The sequence below is a fragment of the Squalius cephalus genome, assembly GCF_949319135.1.
Source record: "Squalius cephalus genome assembly, chromosome: 13".
Classification (NCBI taxonomy): Eukaryota; Metazoa; Chordata; class Actinopteri; order Cypriniformes; family Leuciscidae; genus Squalius; species Squalius cephalus.
The window spans coordinates 32,001,867-32,023,086 of record NC_137134.1 but is presented as its reverse complement, the minus strand read 5'-3'; the positions used below and the strand labels follow the sequence as shown (position 1 = coordinate 32,023,086).

The 21,220-nt window shown below is 36.3% G+C and overlaps 1 protein-coding gene and 1 long non-coding RNA gene across 5 annotated transcripts in view; one reads left to right on the top strand and one right to left on the bottom strand.

Moving 5' to 3' along the window:
- Nucleotides 1-1,723: 1,723 nt before the first annotated feature.
- LOC307169968 (uncharacterized protein) overlaps nucleotides 1,724-21,220 on the bottom strand; it is a 44,023-nt gene continuing 24,526 nt past the window's right edge. The window contains exons 1-6 of one of the 4 annotated variants that reach the window (XM_079890866.1): nucleotides 6,681-7,062; nucleotides 4,893-5,297; nucleotides 4,471-4,539; nucleotides 3,350-3,460; nucleotides 3,205-3,255; nucleotides 1,724-2,927 (exon numbers count right to left, since the gene is read on the bottom strand). In XM_079890866.1, the coding sequence (XP_079746992.1) occupies nucleotides 3,212-3,255; nucleotides 3,350-3,460; nucleotides 4,471-4,539; nucleotides 4,893-5,297; nucleotides 6,681-6,726 (675 nt within the window). In that variant the 5' untranslated portion in view covers nucleotides 6,727-7,062 and the 3' untranslated portion in view covers nucleotides 1,724-2,927; nucleotides 3,205-3,211. Of the gene's footprint in view, nucleotides 2,928-3,204; nucleotides 3,256-3,343; nucleotides 3,461-4,470; nucleotides 4,540-4,892; nucleotides 5,298-6,680; nucleotides 7,063-21,220 lie in introns of those variants that run through there. The other 3 variants (XM_079890869.1, XM_079890868.1, XM_079890867.1) reach the window with 3 other exon arrangements.
- On the top strand, nucleotides 18,995-21,165 carry LOC307169985. The gene is made up of 2 exons (XR_013823260.1): nucleotides 18,995-19,695; nucleotides 19,839-21,165. It is a non-coding gene; the product is annotated as an uncharacterized lncRNA (long non-coding RNA).

The window sequence follows — 21,220 nt, the reverse complement described above, 5'->3', positions numbered from 1 at the left end:
AGATATACATCTCAAGCTGCTTCATTTGAGCTGGACCTGATTAGATAGTAGAAAAAACTGAACTCAAACTTAACATAATTTAATGGTTTCAAATGTATTATTATTATTATTATCTTGTGTTTTGTACAGAATGTGAAAGAGGAGGATGAAGTGGTGTATGCAGATGTCAGAAGATGTCTTCAAGATCCAGCTGTGTGATCACTTTCACCAGGAGTCTGTGCTTGAGATTTGGGATTGTTGAGAATAACTAGAATATTAATATTAACGTATATAAAAAAAGTGTGTTTTTATTTTCAGAAAGATATTTTTCAGGTTTGCTCTAGTTTTACCCTGTATGACCATCTCAAAAAAACTGAAGTGACATTCAGAGAAGGAATAATAAAATGCTGTCCTAAAAAATAGCTTTGTATTACAGGGATTTTTAAGAAAAATCTGCCTAATATTAATAAGTAGCAAATGTGAGTAAAAACAGCATTGCTCAGTGTATGAAACATGGCTACTACTCACTAGTTGACCAGTAATTTTGTTTTTTAATGCTAGCAATGCTGTTATGTTTCATTGTATTGAGTTTCCTTTCAGTTTAGTTCTCATTGCTCAGCTAAACAGATACTTTATCAATCTGGACTTAAAAGTAGTCACATAATCTGCAGTATTTATAATATGTTATTTAGAAGAAAACAGTGTCACATTGACAGATTCATTTCTTGGCAGATTCTGCGGTTCTTTTCAACCCAATAACATGAGTTGCCATTTTTGTACGACATTGTTTGAACTGAATTGAACATTTTGCACATTTGTCACATAAAATAGTAAAAATGAAATGAGTAAACTGAGCTGCTAACCTCCACACAACCTTAACTAACCCACAACCAACCTTTTATACGCTTCTTATACTCTGCTAAATCAATAAATGTGATTTTGATGTTGTTGGGTTCTCATCTGAAAGAAAACAAGAAATCACAAATGGTAAAATGAGAAACAAACAGCTTTGTTTGCGGTTTCAGAACCTCCGAAAATCAGCACATCTGTCATCTATGATATGAATGAGATTTCTATTTGGTCAGTGGGAATGGTGTAGATCTTTTATGTGTACAATTTTAAAATGTATCAAAACAGTTAAAAATATGACGAGGAGGATACATAGATGAGATAAAGTGCAATCAGTCGGACATACAGTAGTGTTTTGAGTCTGGATTTGAATGTGATACTGTAGGCGCACATCTGATCTCTTCTGGAAGCTGGTTTCATCTGCGGCTGGCATAATAAAAGCAGACTCTCCTTACTTTGAGTAAACCCTTGGTATCTCTAACTGACTTGATTCTGATGATATGAGTGATCTGTTTATATATCTGCAATGTATTGAGGTCAAATGTATTGAAGTATATAATCCTGGGCAGCTGTGGATGTCTGAATAATTCTGTAAAAAAATGCAGTAAAAATGTAAACATATTTACAGAACAACCTGTAAATTCTACAGTATAAATTGTAATTAAAGAAAATTGCAAATTAAACCGGTAAATCCAACAACGCACACTGCTAATAAAAACTATTTTTTTACCTTTAACACATACTGATAATAATGCAGGTGGTGAAAGAGGAAGCCTCATGAAGAAGTAGCTTTTCAACAAGCTGAATTACACTAGTGTACAGTAGAAGGTGCATTCACGCAAACACAAAACACAATCATGGTAACACACAACACTTGAATAATGCAATAAACATTCATTAAACAACAGAAGATATAACATAAAACCCAACTGTCCATAACTGATAACAAAAACAGTAAAGAACCATAATTCTTTAAAAGAAAATTTCACACAGGGAATTCTGGGATTGCCAGTTTACAGTTTTTCGCAGTAAATTATTATTTGATTTTCCTTTTTTACTTGTACATTTAACAGAATTTAACTGTAAAGATTACATGAAATGTCTGATATTCTACAGTTTTTGAACTTATAAACAGGGTTGTTGTTTTGTTTTTTTACAATTTTTACAATATGTCAGTTAAAATTACACCAATGTTTTTACAATGTAATCAGATTCCAAAAATGAAGCACTTGTAATTACATTGTAATACTTTTTAGATGCACATAATTAAAACACAATAACTTTTAATTGACTATGATTACTTATTTTTCACAAAATGCCAGGGAATTATTCAGAATTAATTGATTCTCCGTTTCTGTTCTCAAAAGATTTATGAAATTGCACACTCAAACCAGCTACTAGTCAGGTGACTAATTAAATAGAAAATAGAGTAGGCTACAGCATAAACAAATAACATATTTAAATAACTTTTTCTATTTTTATTAACTATAAGTAAAGTTTTTATGATTACATTTTTAACTTCATAAATTTTATTTCTCTTCTAATTTTTTTCACCATGGTAGAAGATTATACTTTTTAAATCAATGTTATAAACGAGATAGGTCTAAAGTGATCAAAAAAAAGATTATATTACCTAAAATGCCATATCCAGTGGTTCATTTCATCAATGCATTTGCACAGGGAGTCAATGGGGCTGCAGTGTTAGGTGATATAGCTAAGTAGATCTGTGTGTCGTCTACATACTGGGTTGTTTCAACTCAAATATGGGTCAAATGTTGGGTAAAATATGGACAAACCCTACCATTGCTTTACATATTTTTATTATTAATAATTTTTTACTATTTTTTTTTTTTACTGTTTACTATTTTTTCATGTTACTTTTTGTCTGTTTTGGTCTTGTATTGTTGTTAAAAATGTTTCTCACGCTCATAAAAGTGTGGTTACGTTTTTGTGATTCCTGCTGGTGACTACTCTGGTTACAGATATTAGTATATTTTTCACCCCAGATTATGCATTTCACTCAGATTCCATGATCGTCTGTGGTGTTTGATGTGCATACTGTATTTGGTGCAGGCCCCGGCTGACAGATAACTGTTAACCTGTAAAACAGGATAAAATGAGAAGAACGGGAGAGAAGCGTCAGCTCTTTCACAGCTCCTCTGCAGATATATATTTATTTAATGCACAACAAGTCAATTTCAAGTACAACAGTTGATTTTAAAGCATTAATTCACATTATTTTGTCTGTGTCTCATCACATAACTTTTTTTATTTTTTAATGGCACATTTTTGTGAATGTTGTAACATGCCTAAGACATTTGCACCATACTGTATTTTTTGATGAAAATGTTCTACTACAGTAGTTTAGTATCTTACCTCATGTTTAGACTTTCAACAGCTGCTCAAGCTTGCTTTTCTCGGCTTCTGCTGTAAGAAGAAAACACACACAGAATTAAATGCTAATTTTGCATAATAAAGATGTTGTTTTCCTCTTACTATAGTATATGTAGGTGACACTTGCCATTTGTAGACCTCCTGCGACGAAGATATATCACACCAACAGTTACAGCTACAGCCATCAGAACAGCAACAGCACATATTACTGCTATATAAACTGTATTCAGACCTGAACCTGGAACAGATGAACACAGACAGTCATTAGTGGGAGTGAATCTGATACAGTAATTGAAAAAAATTAATGACACCCTCATTGAATTCTGTGGTTTTATGTATTGGGACATAATAAATGCAAAACCAAGGACACCCTTCTGCTTCCATAGAAATGAAGAGGGTATCATTCAGGCACTGGTTATCAAAAATAATGATAAAAGGACATTCATGACATACGGAAACACGGAGGACATTAAAGTAAGCGATTATGCAGTTATGTATAGCATGATCTGCCAAGGAAGCCAGCGAATTAAAAAAAAAACAAAGATGAGGATATGAAAAAAAGAGGGCAGAGTTTCGAAACATTTATGATGTTTTGCTTGTATCTACAGCTGTCACTGTAATACTTCAGGTATGTACATTTTTTTTAAGTGACTCCCATGAGCACAGAAATGCGACGAATGTTGCTCTAGAGTGGCGTAAAAGTCGCATGAATGAGTCACATGTTCAATAAAAATTTGGATTTGGGCCACATTTACCTACAGTCTCAACGTAGCCTTAGAGAAATAAATGTTGCTGCCATTAATCTATGAAGCGTTACAAGGCCATTGCCAAACAATTTGAAGTCCATTATTCTATACAGAAAGGAAGATTATTCACAAGTAGAAAACATTTAAGGCAGTTGCCAATCTTCTCAAGAGTGGACGTCCCAGGAAATTCACCCAAAGATCAGAGAAATCGCAAAACACCCAAGAGCAACACCTCAGACTCTACTGGCCTCAGTTAGCGTGTGAAATGATGAAGTTCATGACAGTGCAATTGGAAAGTGACTGGACAAGTAAGGCATGTTTGGAAGGGTTGCCAGGAGAAGCCTCAAGACTTCTTGAACAATGTCTTTTGCACAGACAAGACCAAAGTGGAGGTGTTTGACCATAACGCACAGCGCCGCATTTTATCCGAAAACAGCTTTTCAGCACAAACACACCAACTTTTTCACATGACTGGAAACAATGAAGGGAGACGGAAACATACTCCTGTCACACTCTTCTTCCTCCCCTGTCTCGTACGATCTGTCATCGATTTTGGCAGGAACAGACAGAGCTGGAAAATACAAGAGAATAAAAGTAACGAAATTAATAAAAGCACACAACAATTGATTTAAAAATATCTTACAAATTTAAAAACAAGGAAGATACTCCCTGCAGTGTCTAATTATTAATATGATGTATAAGAAACATCACCAGCCATAGTGATCAACTATAATAGTGTTTGATCTAGGTCTAGTGTAGGTCTAATTATAATATTTTTAATGTTGGATTATTAAGAAGGTTTGTGAACAGCGTCAGTCTAAACTTGCCAAACCAGAAATGCGACACAATGTGACAGTTTTGACATTCAAACAATCACAGATGTCAAAAGTCAAAGTGCTGCAGGAAAATGACTAAGAGACTTACTGCTGACGGAAACGATGAATGTTTGAATGGTGTCGCCAATGTTGCTAATTTTTTTGGTGATTTTTGTGCTGTCACACTTGCTGTTTCGGTTCAAGCTTTGGCTGGTTCCTGAGCTCTTGCTTTGGATGAAATTTGCTTCAAATCGTCCAGCATGTTCAGTTGTGATGTCTCTGATGGTCAGAGATCCGGTCTTATAGTCCACCTCTACTCTGTCTCTGAATCTCCCGTCTTCTCCATCATACAGACAACTAGTACCGGGCTCTCCGTTGATCAGGGCTATGAGAGTGTCGTTGAAATACCACAGCATCTTGTCGCGTGTTTGTTTGATAACACCAGTGTTTAGAGAGACTGAATCTCCCTCCAGCACTGACACCAAGTACAATCCAGAGGTGTCAGCAAGCACACCTGCGAGAAAGATGAACAATAATTACTTAAACACATCAAAACACAGCAATGTGTATGATTAGGAGAAAGCTAATGACAGAAGATCTTATATCATAAAGATCTCTGTATATAAAGAAATGTAGATTTTTACAGCCTCATATTAAAATCCTTCATACAGAACTATTGCTATTACTGAAGAAGATTAGGGCCAAGCAATAATAAAAAAATAAATAAAACTATCTTGAGATTAAAGTCATTATGTCATCATTATAATATTTTTTCTTGAAACAACGGCTTTATTCTCAAAATGTATTTTTTTTTTTCTCAACATTGTATTTTGACTTTTGTTCTAGAAATGTAATGAGTTTAATCTCGGATTATAATGACTTTAATCTCCAGATGGTTTTATTTTTATAATTATGATGACTAGTAGGGCCTATATTATAATGAGAATAATTCATTATAATTATAATGACTGACTATAATGTTTTTTGTTTGTTTGTTTTTTTAATTATTGCTTGGCCCTAATCCTCTTCTGTATTAAATAGGCGTACTATTTCTGAAGTTGGGGCAAACCTTGACATATTGCATATGTCAACTCATAACGATTAACAAGTAAGATATCAATGTATTTCCGTCCAGTCATGATTCTAGGTGAAGATATTGGACTTATATACTGATAAACATCATAAACCAGCCTGAGCTTGTTTCCTGGTTTAGGCCTATACTGCGCAGTCAGCTCTGTTTGCTTTTAAAAGAGTTTAAGCACTTAAGTTTGGTAATTCAGGTCTAAACCAGTGAAGACCATTTATCAGTGGTGTTACGTATGAAACAGAGGCTCGAGTTCATCTGTAGGCTGTATTAAGAAAAGTATCGAGGCTTGTATCGTTTCTTGGACAACCACGTGATCAACAGCAAACTATAAGTTTTGTATTTTGTTCAATCACTTGCGGGCACAGAACAAGAAAGGGGGAGATAGGGAATAATTTCTTTACATAATACATTAAAAGCATTAAATGTGTTAAATTGGTTAGTGACTAACATGTTGGCAGAACTGGTCAAACGGGTTAAGACAGAGAACAAAGGGAGTGCTGACTGGAGTGCTGACTGATTCTGTCACTAAGCTCGCCAAAAAAAAAAAAAAAAAAAAAAAAAACATGAGCATTGCGCGACCTTAAACACTGAATTAGAATGCAATTCATGGAGTGACTTGTGCATGTGTGTGATGCATCTACACCTATGCAATGCATTCGGCAGAGACATTTATCCAAATCAACTGACATCACACCTAGCCTATCACTTTAAATTCATGCATTTTCTACATTAATGCATTTGCTAGAAGCATGTCAATGCATTGCCTATCAAAAATTCCACAAAAAAAAAAAAAAAAGTCAAGCGACTTACCATCAACGAGAAAAACAAACAGAGTGAGCAGATGATAACCTCCCATTATTTTTTTATTTTGTTATTGTTGTTATTATAATTTGCTGCATCGTATCCCCGGAGTCTGTGCAAGTCCTGAGATGGTGGAGGACAGCAGGACACGGAGCAGCAGTTCACGAGTGGAAGAGATGTTCCAGAATAAAGAAAGCGATAGTAAACACTGTGCCTTTATATCTTACTCTGTAGGCGGAGTTGCAAAGTGTTGGTTCATGATATCACAGTTTATAGGCCTTCAATACACTTTTGTATATTATAGCCTATATGTGGAAATGTATAAAGACCATTTATTAGTGATGTTGCGTGTGAGGCAGTGTGTTATATCGAGTATCCTACTGAGCGCAATTTTTTTTTACTTAATTCCGCATCCAGGTTTGTATCGTTTCTGAGAAAATCACGTGATGAAGTCAAACTTAGTTTCGTTTACTGTTAAATTGCGTAAGTTGTGAGTTTTATTAGGTTGGTTGAAATATGCATGGTGTTTTCAAAGCAGTATGTTATGATTCATTTATCAATAAAAATAATTCTACTTTATAGTGTATAATTTATTTTTTGGATTTCCGTGTGTGTGTGTGTGTGTGTGTGTGTAATTATAAAAAAAAAAAAAAAAAAAAAACATTTCTTTTTTATTGATAAATTAAACATAACATCCTGCTTTGAAAAATTTCAAAGTAGCCTACCCAAAACTCCACATACCAACCACATTAAAACGTATTATTATTTATTTTAATAGATTTTAACGTTATTTTAACAGTTAACAAAACTTAATTGACTTCCATCAGATTTTCTCAGAAACGATACATACGGAATTTAGTGTACTCGATACAACACACTGCCTCACATGCAGCAGAAGATGGCGCTGTTCCCAGCTCAACCTCAGAGCTTTACAGGGCTTCATTCCCAGTATGATGTTCACCGATGAGCCAAAACATCATGACCAGTCAAATCGTTGATCGTCTCCTCACAAGGCTAAATATTATGGTCTGGGGAGATTAGGTGGTGAGCAAACAGTTTGGTTACAATTTATTTTAAGGGGACGTAGTTACATTGTTGGATACTTATTAAAATAAGTACTGAGTAATATTAATTAACTACATGTACTTAGGATGTTAGGATGCAATAGTAGCCTAGCCTAACTTTATCCTGTAAATGTGTGTGATGATGCATGAGGCATTCGTCTAACTTACATCATATAAGGTACACATTTTCAATTCATGCATGTTTTACATGAATGCATTTGCTACACAAGTCAAGACAGCTTCAGTGAGAAAGACCCCCCACACTCCCCCACTATGGTTGCATTCGAACATATACACATGTTTTAACCACAGCTCCACAGAAAACAGCGCATGTTCTTTTCTAGCGCTGAGAATGAACACGCTTCACTGAATGTGACAACAGCAACTGAGTCAAAGTGAAACTTCTGCGGTCTCATTTATTCAAAAAAGAAAAAGTAGATTGACCCGATGGATGGAAAATATGTGTGTGTTAATGTTAGGCACACTGATGTGTGTGTTTCAGATGTTTGTGGGCAAAGAAGAGTGCCTTTATTTTCTCTCCTGTTAATGAACCTCATCATCAGACTTCCTTTTTCACGAAAACTGATACTGATAAAAGACACTGATGTTTCAGAAACAGTCAAATAAGAGTCACAGGCAACATTAATCTGACTCATCATTCATCACTTATAGACACTTAAATATTTAACACATCACATATGAAGTTATATTTACATCCATACATTAACACACACACACACACACACACACACACACACAGAGAGAGAGAGAGAGAGAGAGAGAGAGAGAGAGAGAGAGAGAGAGAGAGAGAGAGAGAGAGAGAGAGAGAATGACAAAATACTAAAATAATAATCTGCCCAAATCATGTATCAACTTCCTGTGGTCTAGCATGTTTTCTGCCGCTATACAGTGATTCTTGATAAAGGCTTTTGTTGTGTAATGTTAAAGTGAATTCCAGTGTGTGTGGTCAGTGAAGGGTGGTCGAGTCCTGATGGGGGAGGATCCACACACACTCACACACACAGTTCACAGTTCAAGATTTCCATTATAATGTTACAGCGATCAAAGAAAATGCTTCATGTTGGTGTTTTGCTCAGCTTGTGTTTGTGGCATCTGGATGGTAAGTTACAAATGTATTTTTAATGCATTTTTGAAGCAATGTTTTTACTGATTTAGTTCATGCTTTGATTTATATTCAAAAAAATAAGTTGGATTTATGATCTTTTGGATTCAGGCATTACAGATCACATAATGGACAGATTCAGTCAGCTTATTAATAAGCTCACTAAATTAATAAAAAACGACATGTGAATATCACATAAAGGCATTTGAAGAAAATATAGTTTTACAGTCTCAATGTAGGACATTATTCAAAATTAAAATAATAAAAAAAAAGTTTTAGATTGTTTTTGTGTTTAGCAAAATCAGTGAGCAAACATTTTGGAACAATCAGAATCTCTGACTGCAAATGGCTTTTTTTTTTTTTTGTGTGTGTGTAAAATGGTTTACCTCTGTGTGTTCTCCAGGAGTGTTTGCTGGTACAGATGGAGTGAAGTCAGTGTCAGTGATGGAGGGAGATTCAGTCACTCTAAACTCTGATCTTACTGAAATGATGGATGATGATCTGATTCTGTGGAGGTTTGGAGATGAAAACACTTTAATAGCTGAAATCGATGTACTGGAAAACAGAATCACTGTATATGATGATGATCCTGATGAGAGATTCAGAGACAGACTGAAGCTGGACGATCAAACTGGATCTCTGACCATCACAAACATCACAACTGAACATACTGGAGTTTATATACTACAGATGAGCAGTGTGAGAAAGAGTTTCAGTCTCACTTTCTACGGTGAGTTAAATATTGGTTTCCTTTATTTCTTAATCGGTTTGAAACTGTTCTGGCATCCCTCCACCTCCCCAACTCCACCAACATAATATAGGCATCTTGCTACCATACTTATCATCCGAGCATTTGTAGTCCCACTGAGGGGTTTATAAGCTCGAGTTTATGAAGCTGCTTCCTCGAGCCCCTCCACTGCGGACAGCAAGCCAAATACGCTTAACCTAATTAGCTTAAAGATTATATGGGAAAAGGAACTTGTGAATCAGATACACAAGATTAATTTTTCTGGTACAGGAATTTTAGAGTATGATTTATTCTGCTGTTTCTAATCTTTCTCAGCTCGTCTGCCTGTTCCTGTCATCATCAGTAACTCTTCACAATGTTCTTCATCAAACTGTTCATTGGTGTGTTCATCAGTGTTGAATGTGAGTGATGCGACTCTCTCCTGGTACGCAGGAATCAGTGTATTGTCCAGCATCAGTGTGTGTGATCTCAGCATCAGTCTCTCTCTACCTCTGGAGGTGGAATATCAGGATAAAAACACCTACAGCTGTGTGCTGAACAATCCCATCAGCAACCAGACCACACATCTGGACATCAACACACTCTGTCACACATGTGCAGGTACCACAGCACTGATGATAGATGTGTGTATTTACTGAGCTCATTATAAAGACTGGAGCTGTTTCAATTATTGGTGAAAAAACAATGTTCAGTATTTTATTGCTTAACATTGATTCCTAATTGTTGATGTTCCTTCTTTTTGTTTTAACTCAACATAAACATCTCTGTTATATGGATTATTGATACGTACCTCAGATTGTTACTCATATTTACATATATATCATCACCACTCACCTCGGCTTTCAGATTGAAATAAAAACACAAGCAGTTTTGTTTTACTGTAACCCACAGTAAAATGTAATAAACTAGAATTTTGATATGAATTTAAATGTATATCAGCAAAATACTCCTAACTGTGATGTTCTCTTATCACTAGCTGACACTAATAACTCTCTCTCTCTCTCTCTCTCTCTCTCTCTCTCTCTCTCTCTCTCTCTCTCTCTCTCGCTCTCTCTCTCTCTCTCTCTCTCTCTCTCTCTCTCTCTCTCTCTCTCTCTCTCTCTCTCCAGTCTCAGTGCCTCTGATAGTGTTGATCTCTGCTGGATCTCTGATGATTGTTGCAGTCGTCGGGATCTTCTGCGTTTGCAAGAAATGTAGAAAAACTGATCAAGAAGGCAAGTGTTAAATTATAAATGCTATTGAATTTGTAAAAGTAATGAGTGTTAATAATATTCTTTAATAGTGTAGTTCCTTTTAACCCTCATGTTGAGTTGTGGTCATTTCGACCTGAAGAGGATTTTCTTTTTTCCTGAAAGTGTTAATGTTATCGCATTGGACCAAAACTTATCTCACTCAACTTTGCTCACACAAGATATAACAATGTCCGCCCAAAAATGTTATACTTTTTGTACTTGTTACACTTATGGTGTTCCTGTTCAAAAATGACCAGCCTCCAAAAATGTGTTTTATAATTTTCTCTTTATGCTATATTATTACCAAATATGGGATTCAAACTTGTTTTCTTTTAATTAGCACAGGTTTTTTCACTCAAAAACTGAGGAGCAAAATCTCAGATCAATGAGGCCAACAGCCCTAATTACATTATGTTGTAAAGAAACAGATCTAGTTAACAACGTTGAGTTTTAATCCATCTATTTATTATATTACATATTATTGAAACAGTTGAGACTCATGATGAAGAAATCATCTACGTCGAGCCAACGTTCCACAAAAGAAATGCACAGAAACCGGTAAGATCATTTATTACTAATTCATGTCTGTGTATCATTTCAGCAGTGAGTGTGTGTGTGTGATAGATCATTATACAGACAAAAACACAAAACACCATCATATTAAATATGTATAAAGATCAACATTCAATGCAGGAAACATATGCCATAATACTCAACACTCATTATACCCTCAGATCAATATTAGTTAATATTTCCAGTGTTCATAATGAGCCTCTGATGATGTATTTCCTTCCAGTTGATGACATCACCGTCCAAATCTTCAGAGTTTCACACACTGTACATGCGTTTGTGATTCTTACAATGCTTTTGGGAAATCAACACAATTTTGTCTATATGACATTTGTACTGGAATACATTTTTATAGCAAGTATTAGTTTGCAAGCATTAAAAAACAAACGCAAGGAAACAGTGTGAGTCTCTCACACACAGGCCTATGGAAGTTTAGTGACACACTTAAGGCTAGTTTTATATCTGCATATATTGTAACACGATGTCAAGGACATACATGTTTTTATTATAATATATTGTGTTTTTGACAGGATGCTGAAGAGGAGGATCATGTGGTGTATGCACCGATCGCCAAGAATAGATGATCAAACTTCAAGAACCAGACCAGCGGTGTGATCGCGTTCACAGGAACCGCTGAATTTCCTCTCAGATCTTTAGTTTTGAGGGTTTTTGAAGTGTGATATTTAGTGATGGGCTAATGAAACTCTCTCTTTAAGGACTTTTAACAAATGATTCTAAATGATCTGACTATTTAAAGCCTCAATGTTTTCCTTTTTAACAAATCCACAAAACATCAACAAATAAGAAATATTTTGCCTCCTCATTTGAGAAATATATGAATGTATGTGGCTGTTGAATAAAGCCTGCGGTGTTCGGCTTCCTCTGGAGCTCCTGCCAGTTTGAGCTGGTGTGATTTACATCCGCTCAGAAAAGTGGTTTGATTTGTTGCTGGTTTGATTGGCATGAGCTTCTACTGCTGGATGTTTGCGGTCGATGTTTGACAGACGCACTGAGGTCTCGTTCATTACTGTGTGTTTGAAGGCCTTTATTTCCATTCCTGCTCATATGAAGACTCACAGTCTCACTTTAGCTTTAATAAACACTGACTTTACTGTGAAATACTGAATCTAACAGATAAACAAGTGTGATAAAGTACAATGTCATATATCCAGTTCAAGTCAAATGTATTGTTTATTGCTTTTCACAATACAGATTGTTTCAATGCAGCTTTACAGAAAGAAAAAAAAAATCATGATGTTAATGTTTATAATATATTCATGCCTTATAGTCACATTTGTAGTAATATTTATTGTAGTAACAAGCAAACATGAATGCTTCTACAGTATGTTAAGTGTAAGAAATATGCTCATATTCAGGGGAAAATTAGTGTGAAAATTAAATTAAATCAAAATCCAATAAAAAATTACATCTTTCAACAACTTAATTTGTTTAATTTGCAGTTGGTTAACAGAACATGACACTTAAATGTAATCAAATAAAACATAACATCCCTCTGTTATAGAGCGCCATCTAGTGTCCAAAATAAGACTCCTGAACAATAACAGCTTTACCTGTCAGATATAAATTCACTCTCCGGCTACTTTATTACATACACCTTGGTAGTCTCGTGTTGGACACTTTTCCTTCAGAACTGCCTCAGTTCCTCATGGCATTGATTCAATAAGCTGCTAGAAACATTCCTCAGAGATTCCTCCATATTGTCATGATTGTATCACACAGTTGCTGCAGGTTTACTGGCTGCACGTCCATGATGTGAGTCTCCCATTCCTCCACATCCCAAAACTGCTCTACTGGATTGAGATCTGGGAGACTGCGGAGGCCGTTTGAGTTTAGTAGTGTGTGAGTCAGAGTGAAACCGGCAGTGGTCTGATCTATTTACAGCTGAACAGAGATGTGGTTTGAGCTGATGGCTGGACTAACAGCTTCTGCATTACAGAAAGATAGAGTAAATATAATTTAATATAAGAAAAACAATCTTGACCCCTTGATCAATCAACAGTAATGTGTGGAAAATAAACAACAACTAGATACATTTTCTGAAGAGAATGTGAATGGATCTTGCTGTGTGCAACTACACTGAGTCCAAAAAGCTCACAAACATGTCTCTACGTTATTTCAGTACAAATGTCACTCACTATTAGCATGTAACTATTCACTGCTAGCATGTGTAGCATGTTGTAAGTCCTCTTTGCTAGCATAAGTCAAAAGAGCCAACCATCAAGTCTACAGGATGTTCTGATGAAGAAACAGAGACCCAGATGGCAACATGTGTCGGCCCAGATCCGGCCCACATTCCACAAGTACCAGATCTGAGTCGACACTATAGTGAAGGTGGTTCGTGATTTTGCTGTTTGCTGCCCCGAGTCAAACAAGCCCACTCTCATGTTTCTATGACACTTCTTTACAAAGATATTGCTTTTGATCTATTTGAAAGGAACTCAATGGAACTTGTTTCTTGGGAGCTCAAAATGTTGCATGAGTGAAACGAGCACATCCTCGTGAGCTGCAGAGATATCCATCCAGGCCTTTTATGATGGTAGTTTATGGGATCAGTTGCTAGGGTGGTCTAAATGGTTGCTAGGGCGTGGCTTGATAGCTTCACAATGATCCTGAGAGACTGATTGGTTGCAAGAGTGAAATTTCAAGTTCAGGGCTATGACCCATCAAAGTTCAAAGTCAATGCAATTTTTTGCTTGTGAACATCGTACCCCTGATCGCTTATAAAAGTCATAGCACACCTCATCCATGGGTATATGACAAACCCCACAAACACACGCAACACTCCCTTAATATCACAGTTTAACACCATTGTGTCAGTTCACAATCTGTCTGTCACACAAGTGTTCACATATATCAAGCACTGTTATTTGAAGATGGTTCATCTGTTTATTCTGTGCTACATGTGGCATATTGCTGGTAAGTTATATTTCTTTTAATACATTAAATCTTGCTTTAGTTTGAATAAAAAGCAATTGGCTGCTGTTTTAATCAGCCAGAGGATTTGCATTCTCTGTTAATCCTATATAAAAGATGCACAAGTTAAGCTGAAATAAAATTGATTCTGCGCTTTTTGCATTTATTTTTCTCTTGTGCAACGACATTTTAGAATAAAAGTATTGCGATAATTTCAGAGTTCATGGCTTTACTCATTGCCTATCGTTAATGATGAATCTGATGTGCAAATAATGACAGCTTCAGGCAGTCGAAAAGTATAATCATCTGAAAGTCAGTGTTGTTTGTTGCACAGTTATGAAATGTTATTATTAATTAAATCATGTTAATATTGTTGTTATAGTAAAATACATTTTCCATTAGAAACATATAACTTAGACAGCGCTATAGAGTTTTTTTTTTTGGTTGTGAAATACAGAACCGTCCACCATTTGGAGTGTCTGCAACTGTAGTTACAAGCATGTATGAATATCTATAGAGCTGGTAAGTCCCGCCCATCCGTAAAACCCCAAGTGGACCTCTAGATTGAAAAATCGTCAATGCAAGTGAATGGGATAAAAATAATTATTTTCTGATCCCGTTTGAATTGTGCCATGAATGTGAACATACAGTGCAGGCCAAAAGTTTGGACACTTTACTATTTTTAATGTTTTTGAAAGAAGTTTCTTCTGCTCATCAAGCCTGCATTTATTTGAAAATACAGAAAAAAATGTAATATTGTGATATATTATTACAATTTAAAATAATTGGTTTTCAATTTATTATACTTTAAATTATCATTTATTTCGGTGATGCAAAGCTGAATTTTCAGGATCATTACTCCAGTCTATCACATGATCCTTTAGAAATCATTCTAATATGATGATTCATTATCAAAGTTGGAAACAGTTCTGCTACTTAATATTTTTTCATAACCTGTGATACTTTTTTAGGATACTTTGATGAATAAAAAAAAGAAAAAGAAAAAAGATAAGAAAAAAAAAGAAGCAAATGTTTTCAAGATAGAAATCTTTTATAACAACAATATACACTACTGGTCAGTAATTTGGGGTCAGTAATTTTTTTCTTTATTTTTTTTTTTAAATAAATCAATAATTTTATTCAGCAAGGATGTGTTAAATTGATAAAAAAGTGATAATAAAGAAGATTTATATTAATTTTTTTTTTTTTTTAATAAATGCAGTTCTTTTTAACCTTTTATTCATCAAATATACAGGTCCTTCTCAAAAAATTAGCATATTGTGATAAAGTTCATTATTTTCCATAATGTAATGATAAAAATTAAACTTTTAGATATTTTAGATTCATTGCACACCAACTGAAATATTTCAGGTATTTTATTGTTTTAATACTGATGATTTTGGCATACAGCTCATGAAAACCCAAAATTCCTATCTCAAAAAATTAGCATATCATGAAAAGGTTCTCTAAACGAGCTATTAACCTAATCATCTGAATCAACTAATTAACTCTAAACACCTGCAAAAGATTCCTGTGGCTTTTAAAAACTCCCAGCCTGGTTCATTACTCAAAACCGCAATCATCATGGGTAAGACTGCCGACCAGAAGGCCATCATTGACACTCTCAAGCAAGAGGGTAAGACACAGAAAGAAATTTCTGAATAAATAGGCTGTTCCCAGAGTGCTGTATCAAGGCACCTCAGTGGGAAGTCTGTGGGAAGGAAAAAGTGTGGCAAAAAACGCTGCACAACGAGAAGAGGTGACCGGACCCTGAGGAAGATTGTGGAGAAGGACCGATTCCAGACCTTGGGGGACCTGAGGAAGCAGTGGACTGAGTCTGGAGTAGAAACATCCAGAGCCACCGTGCACAGGCGTGTGCAGGAAATGGGCTACAGGTGCCGCATTCCCCAGGTCAAGCCACTTTTGAACCAGAAACAGCGGCAGAAGCGCCTGACCTGGGCTACAGAGAAGCAGCACTGGACTGTTGCTCAAATTTTGCATGTCATTCGGAAATCAAGGTGCCAGAGTCTGGAGGAAGACTGGGGAGAAGGAAATGCCAAAATGCCTGAAGTCCAGTGTCAAGTACCCACAGTCAGTGATGGTCTGGGGTGCCATGTCAGCTGCTGGTGTTGGTCCACTGTGTTTTATCAAGGGCAGGGTCAATGCAGCTAGCTATCAGGAGATTTTGGAGCACTTCATGCTTCCATCTGCTGAAAAGCTTTATGGAGATGATTTCATTTTTCAGCACGACCTGGCACCTGCTCACAGTGCCAAAACCACTGGTAAATGGTTTACTGACCATGGTATTACTGTGCTCAATTGGCCTGCCAACTCTCCTGACCTGAACCCCATAGAGAATCTGTGGGATATTGTGAAGAGAACCTTGAGAGACGCAAGACCCAACACTCTGGATGAGCTTAAGGCCGCTATCAAAGCATCCTGGGCCTCCATAACACCTCAGCAGTGTCACAGGCTGATTGCCTCCATGCCACGCCGCATTGAAGCAGTCATTTCTGCAAAAGGATTCCCGACCAAGTATTGAGTGCATAACTGAACATAATTATTTGAAGGTTGACTTTTTTTGTATTAAAAACACTTTTCTTTTATTGGTCGGATGAAATATGCTAATTTTTTGAGATAGGAATTTGGGGTTTTCATGAGCTGTATGCCAAAATCATCAGTATTAAAACAATAAAAGACCTGAAATATTTCAGTTGGTGTGCAATGAATCTAAAATATATGAAAGTTTAATTTTTATCATTACATTATGGAAAATAATGAACTTTATCACAATATGCTAATTTTTTGAGAAGGACCTGTATTAGGCAGCAGAACTGTTTCCAACACTCATAATAACTCAGAACATTAGAATGATTTCTAAAGGATCATGTGATTGACTGGATGTCACATGTGACACTGAAGACTGGAGTAATGATCCTGAAAATTCAGCTTTGCATCACCGAAATAAATGATAAGTTAAAGTATAATAAATTGAAAACCAATTATTTTAAATTGCAATAATATATCACAATATTACATTTTTTTCTGTATTTTTGATCAAATAAATGCAGGCTTGATGAGCAGAAGAAACTTCTTTCAAAAACATTAAAAATAGTAACGTGTCCAAACTTTTGGCCTGTACTGTATGTTGTCTGTGAATTTTTTATATAATTTTTCATGTTACGAGTTTGACAGTATATTGTATGATTCTTTGGCTAGCAGTTGTGGAAAAGACATAACGAGAAAGAATAGATTTGTCGCCTATGTGACGCCACCACCCCATAACACATTTTCCCTCCACTTGTCAAATCACGGTGCTAATGCTGCGATAATCTATGGAGACAGATCGAGATGCCTGTGTGTTTTGTACCCAAATGTCAACATTCAAACCAAATGGGCTGTTCTTTCTTCAGATTCCCGTCAAAAGCAGCGAAGAGTTGTAGTCCACAAAGTGCTCTCACACAAAGTCTAACCGTATCAAACTTCTGCCCGCTAAATTGTAGCATTCTTCACACGAAAAATTATTTTAAAAATTCACAGACAACATATGTTCACATTCATGGCAAAATTCAAACGGGACCAGAAAATAATTATTTTCTCACATTCACTTGCATTGACGATTTTTCAACCTAGAGGTCCAGTGGGGTTTTACGGATGGGCGGGACTTACCAGCTCTATACGTGTGGGGTCCGACATGCATGACGTATTTGTTGCCTTCATCCAATAGCGTGCGTGGAAAGTGTCGGTGTTTGTTGGTGACGCGTTTGTCAACACACTGGCGTGCTCCGCGCCCAGGAAAGATTTAACTTAATTAATTTTACCCACTAATGCTACATATTCAGTTTGACACAAAATGTGAATGTAGAGGTAACGTTAGCTTTAATAAATGGGACATTCTACCAGAAACGTACATAAAACTGTGGCCATGGAAGTGATTGGAACACCTGAATTCAATTATTTGGAGGGCTGTCCCAATACTTTTGGCAATATTATGTATGTCCTTGGCTGAATTTTACCATAGTCTAATATTTCATTAACATTAAAATTATAATAATAATTAAAAAAAAAGAAATGCCAATCAACACTTAAATAAAGAACACAAAACATAACGTTTTCTGCAACATCAAAATCCATAAAGTCAGTCCTGTCATGCCATGGTCAGTCCTGTCACACAGGAAATTATGACAAAAGTGTACTATTTGAGGAAATAATGATGCATTAATCTCTTTAACTGTGAAGATGAAGGTGGTGGTATACTATATCCACTACTATCTTTTTCTAAAAATATCTTATGTAAAGTTAGTTATTTTACAACTATTTGAGTGCCTGGTGGGTATTCTGTGATTTTGTGTACTACAGTTGACCAAAAGTTACTTATATTTCTTGAAGGAATTATAAAACAATGTTAGATACAATCAGGGACATGTGTTCAATACGAAAATGCTATTTGTATCAAGAAATTCATTAGGAAACCATTCTAACATATACAAATGTATCTGTGACAGGGCCTGACATTTTAGGGGTGAAATGCGTATAAAAATGTATTTTATTCAATCATAAAAACATATGGCATGATATGTGTCTCTCATAGTTTAACATGTCCTCCATATGACTCAACGTTCAGATTTAAGAAAAATATATTTTTTCCCCCAAGATTTTTTTATAAGTGGAAATGTACGTTTCTGGTAGAATGACCCAAATAGGCTACACCGTTCTGATTTCACACATTTGATTAGTATTGCTCGGAAACACAACGTCATAAAAACGAGCCAGACAATACTCTTTTTCCCACACATGTTTACTGGGACAAATTCATTTAAGTTGGGACAAATTCATTTAATCAGTGTTTCTGTGTAAAGACCTTGAGTGCAGAGAAAGTATTATAACAGAAGAGGCAGTACAGGCACAAAGCCAGGAACCTACAAACCAGTTGGTCAAACCAGCTAACACTGGCTACTACAGGGAGTGCTACAGCCATTTCACAAATACACTCACCTAAAGGATTATTAGGAACACCATACTAATACTGTGTTTGACCCCCTTTCGCCTTCAGAACTGCCTTAATTCTACGTGGCATTGATTCAACAAGGTGCTGAAAGCATTCTTTAGAAATGTTGGCCCATATTGATAGGATAGCATCTTGCAGTTGATGGAGATTTGTGGGATGCACATCCAGGGCACGAAGCTCCCGTTCCACCACATCCCAAAGATGCTCTATTGGGTTGAGATCTGGTGACTGTGGGGGCCATTTTAGTACAGCGAACTCATTGTCATGTTCAAGAAACCAATTTTAAATGATTCGAGCTTTGTGACATGGTGCATTATCCTGCTGGAAGTAGCCATCAGAGGATGGGTACATGGTGGTCATAAAGGGATGGACATGGTCAGAAACAATGCTCAGGTAGGCCGTGGCATTTAAACGATGCCCAATTGGCACTAAAGTGTGCCAAGAAAACATCCTCCACACCATTACACCACCACCACCAGCCTGCACAGTTGTAACAAGGCATAATGGATCCATGTTCTCATTCTGTTTACGCCAAATTCTGACTCTACCATCTGAATGTCTCAACAGAAATCGAGACTCATCAGACCAGGCAACATTTTTCCAGTCTTCAACTGTCCAATTTTGGTGAGCTCGTACAAATTGTAGCCTCTTTCCTATTTGTAGTGGAGATGAGTGGTACCCGGTGGGGTCTTTTGCTGTAGCCCATCCGCCTCAAGGCTGTGCGTGCTGTGGCTTCACAAATGCTTTGCTGCATACCTCGGTTGTAACGAGTGGTTATTTCAGTCAAAGTTGCTCTTCTATCAGCTTCAATCAGTCGGCCCATTCTCCTCAGACCTCTAGCATCAACAAGGTATTTTCGCCCACAGGATTGCCGCATACTGGATGTTTTTCCCTTTTCACACCATTCTTTGTAAACCCTAGAAATGGTTGTGCGTGAAAATCCCAGTAACTGAGCAGATTGAGAAATACTCAGACCGGCCCGTCTGGCACCAACAACCATGCCACGCTCAAAATTGCTTAAATCACCTTTCTTTCCCATTCTGACATTCAGTTTGGAGTTCAGGAGATTGTCTTGACCAGGACCACACCCCTAAATGCATTTAAGCAACTGCCATGTGATTGGTTGATTAGATAATTGCATTAATGAGAAATTGAACAAGTGTTCCTAATAATCCTTTAGGTGAGTGTATATGTCTGCTGGAAGGATCTGTTTCAATGGAATAAAATAACAAAAAAGTAACAAAAAATAAAAATAAACAAACAGTTTTAAATTCCTTTTTTTTCTTGAAAGACCATCAAATGGTTAACACTTTCGAAACAACCCTCTTTTAACACCTCAAAAGTGTTTTCCAATATTAATGTCAATATTAGGGCACAAACTTATTTACAGACAACACTGGATGTAGATGACTCGTATAGTTCAATTCAAATGATTCACTTCATAAACTCACTCCACTTAAATGACTCACTTCTAATAACTCATTTCGAATGTAGGTAACCTTGAAATCACTTAAACGATTCTCATGAATCAATTTTATGATTCAGTTTCCAAACAACTCAGTTATCACAAACACAGTTCAAATTGACAGTTGAAACCCTCAGTTTGTTCAAACACTCAGTTCAGTTCACACTATCAGTCAAATGTTCGTGTGTGTGTGTGTGTGTGTATCGAACTGTAATACTAGTCTGGCAACGACAACTTTGATGTGATGACTTGCGATGTCTTGCGGTGACTCAATGAACAGCTGAGACAGGACAGTGAGATGTCGAAAGGATGGCAGGGTAATAAACAAGAAAAAAAAAAAACACAGAAAAGTTTCAGCGCGGCCCAGGAAAAACTCAGAAACTTTCTGGAACAAAATGGCGCAGC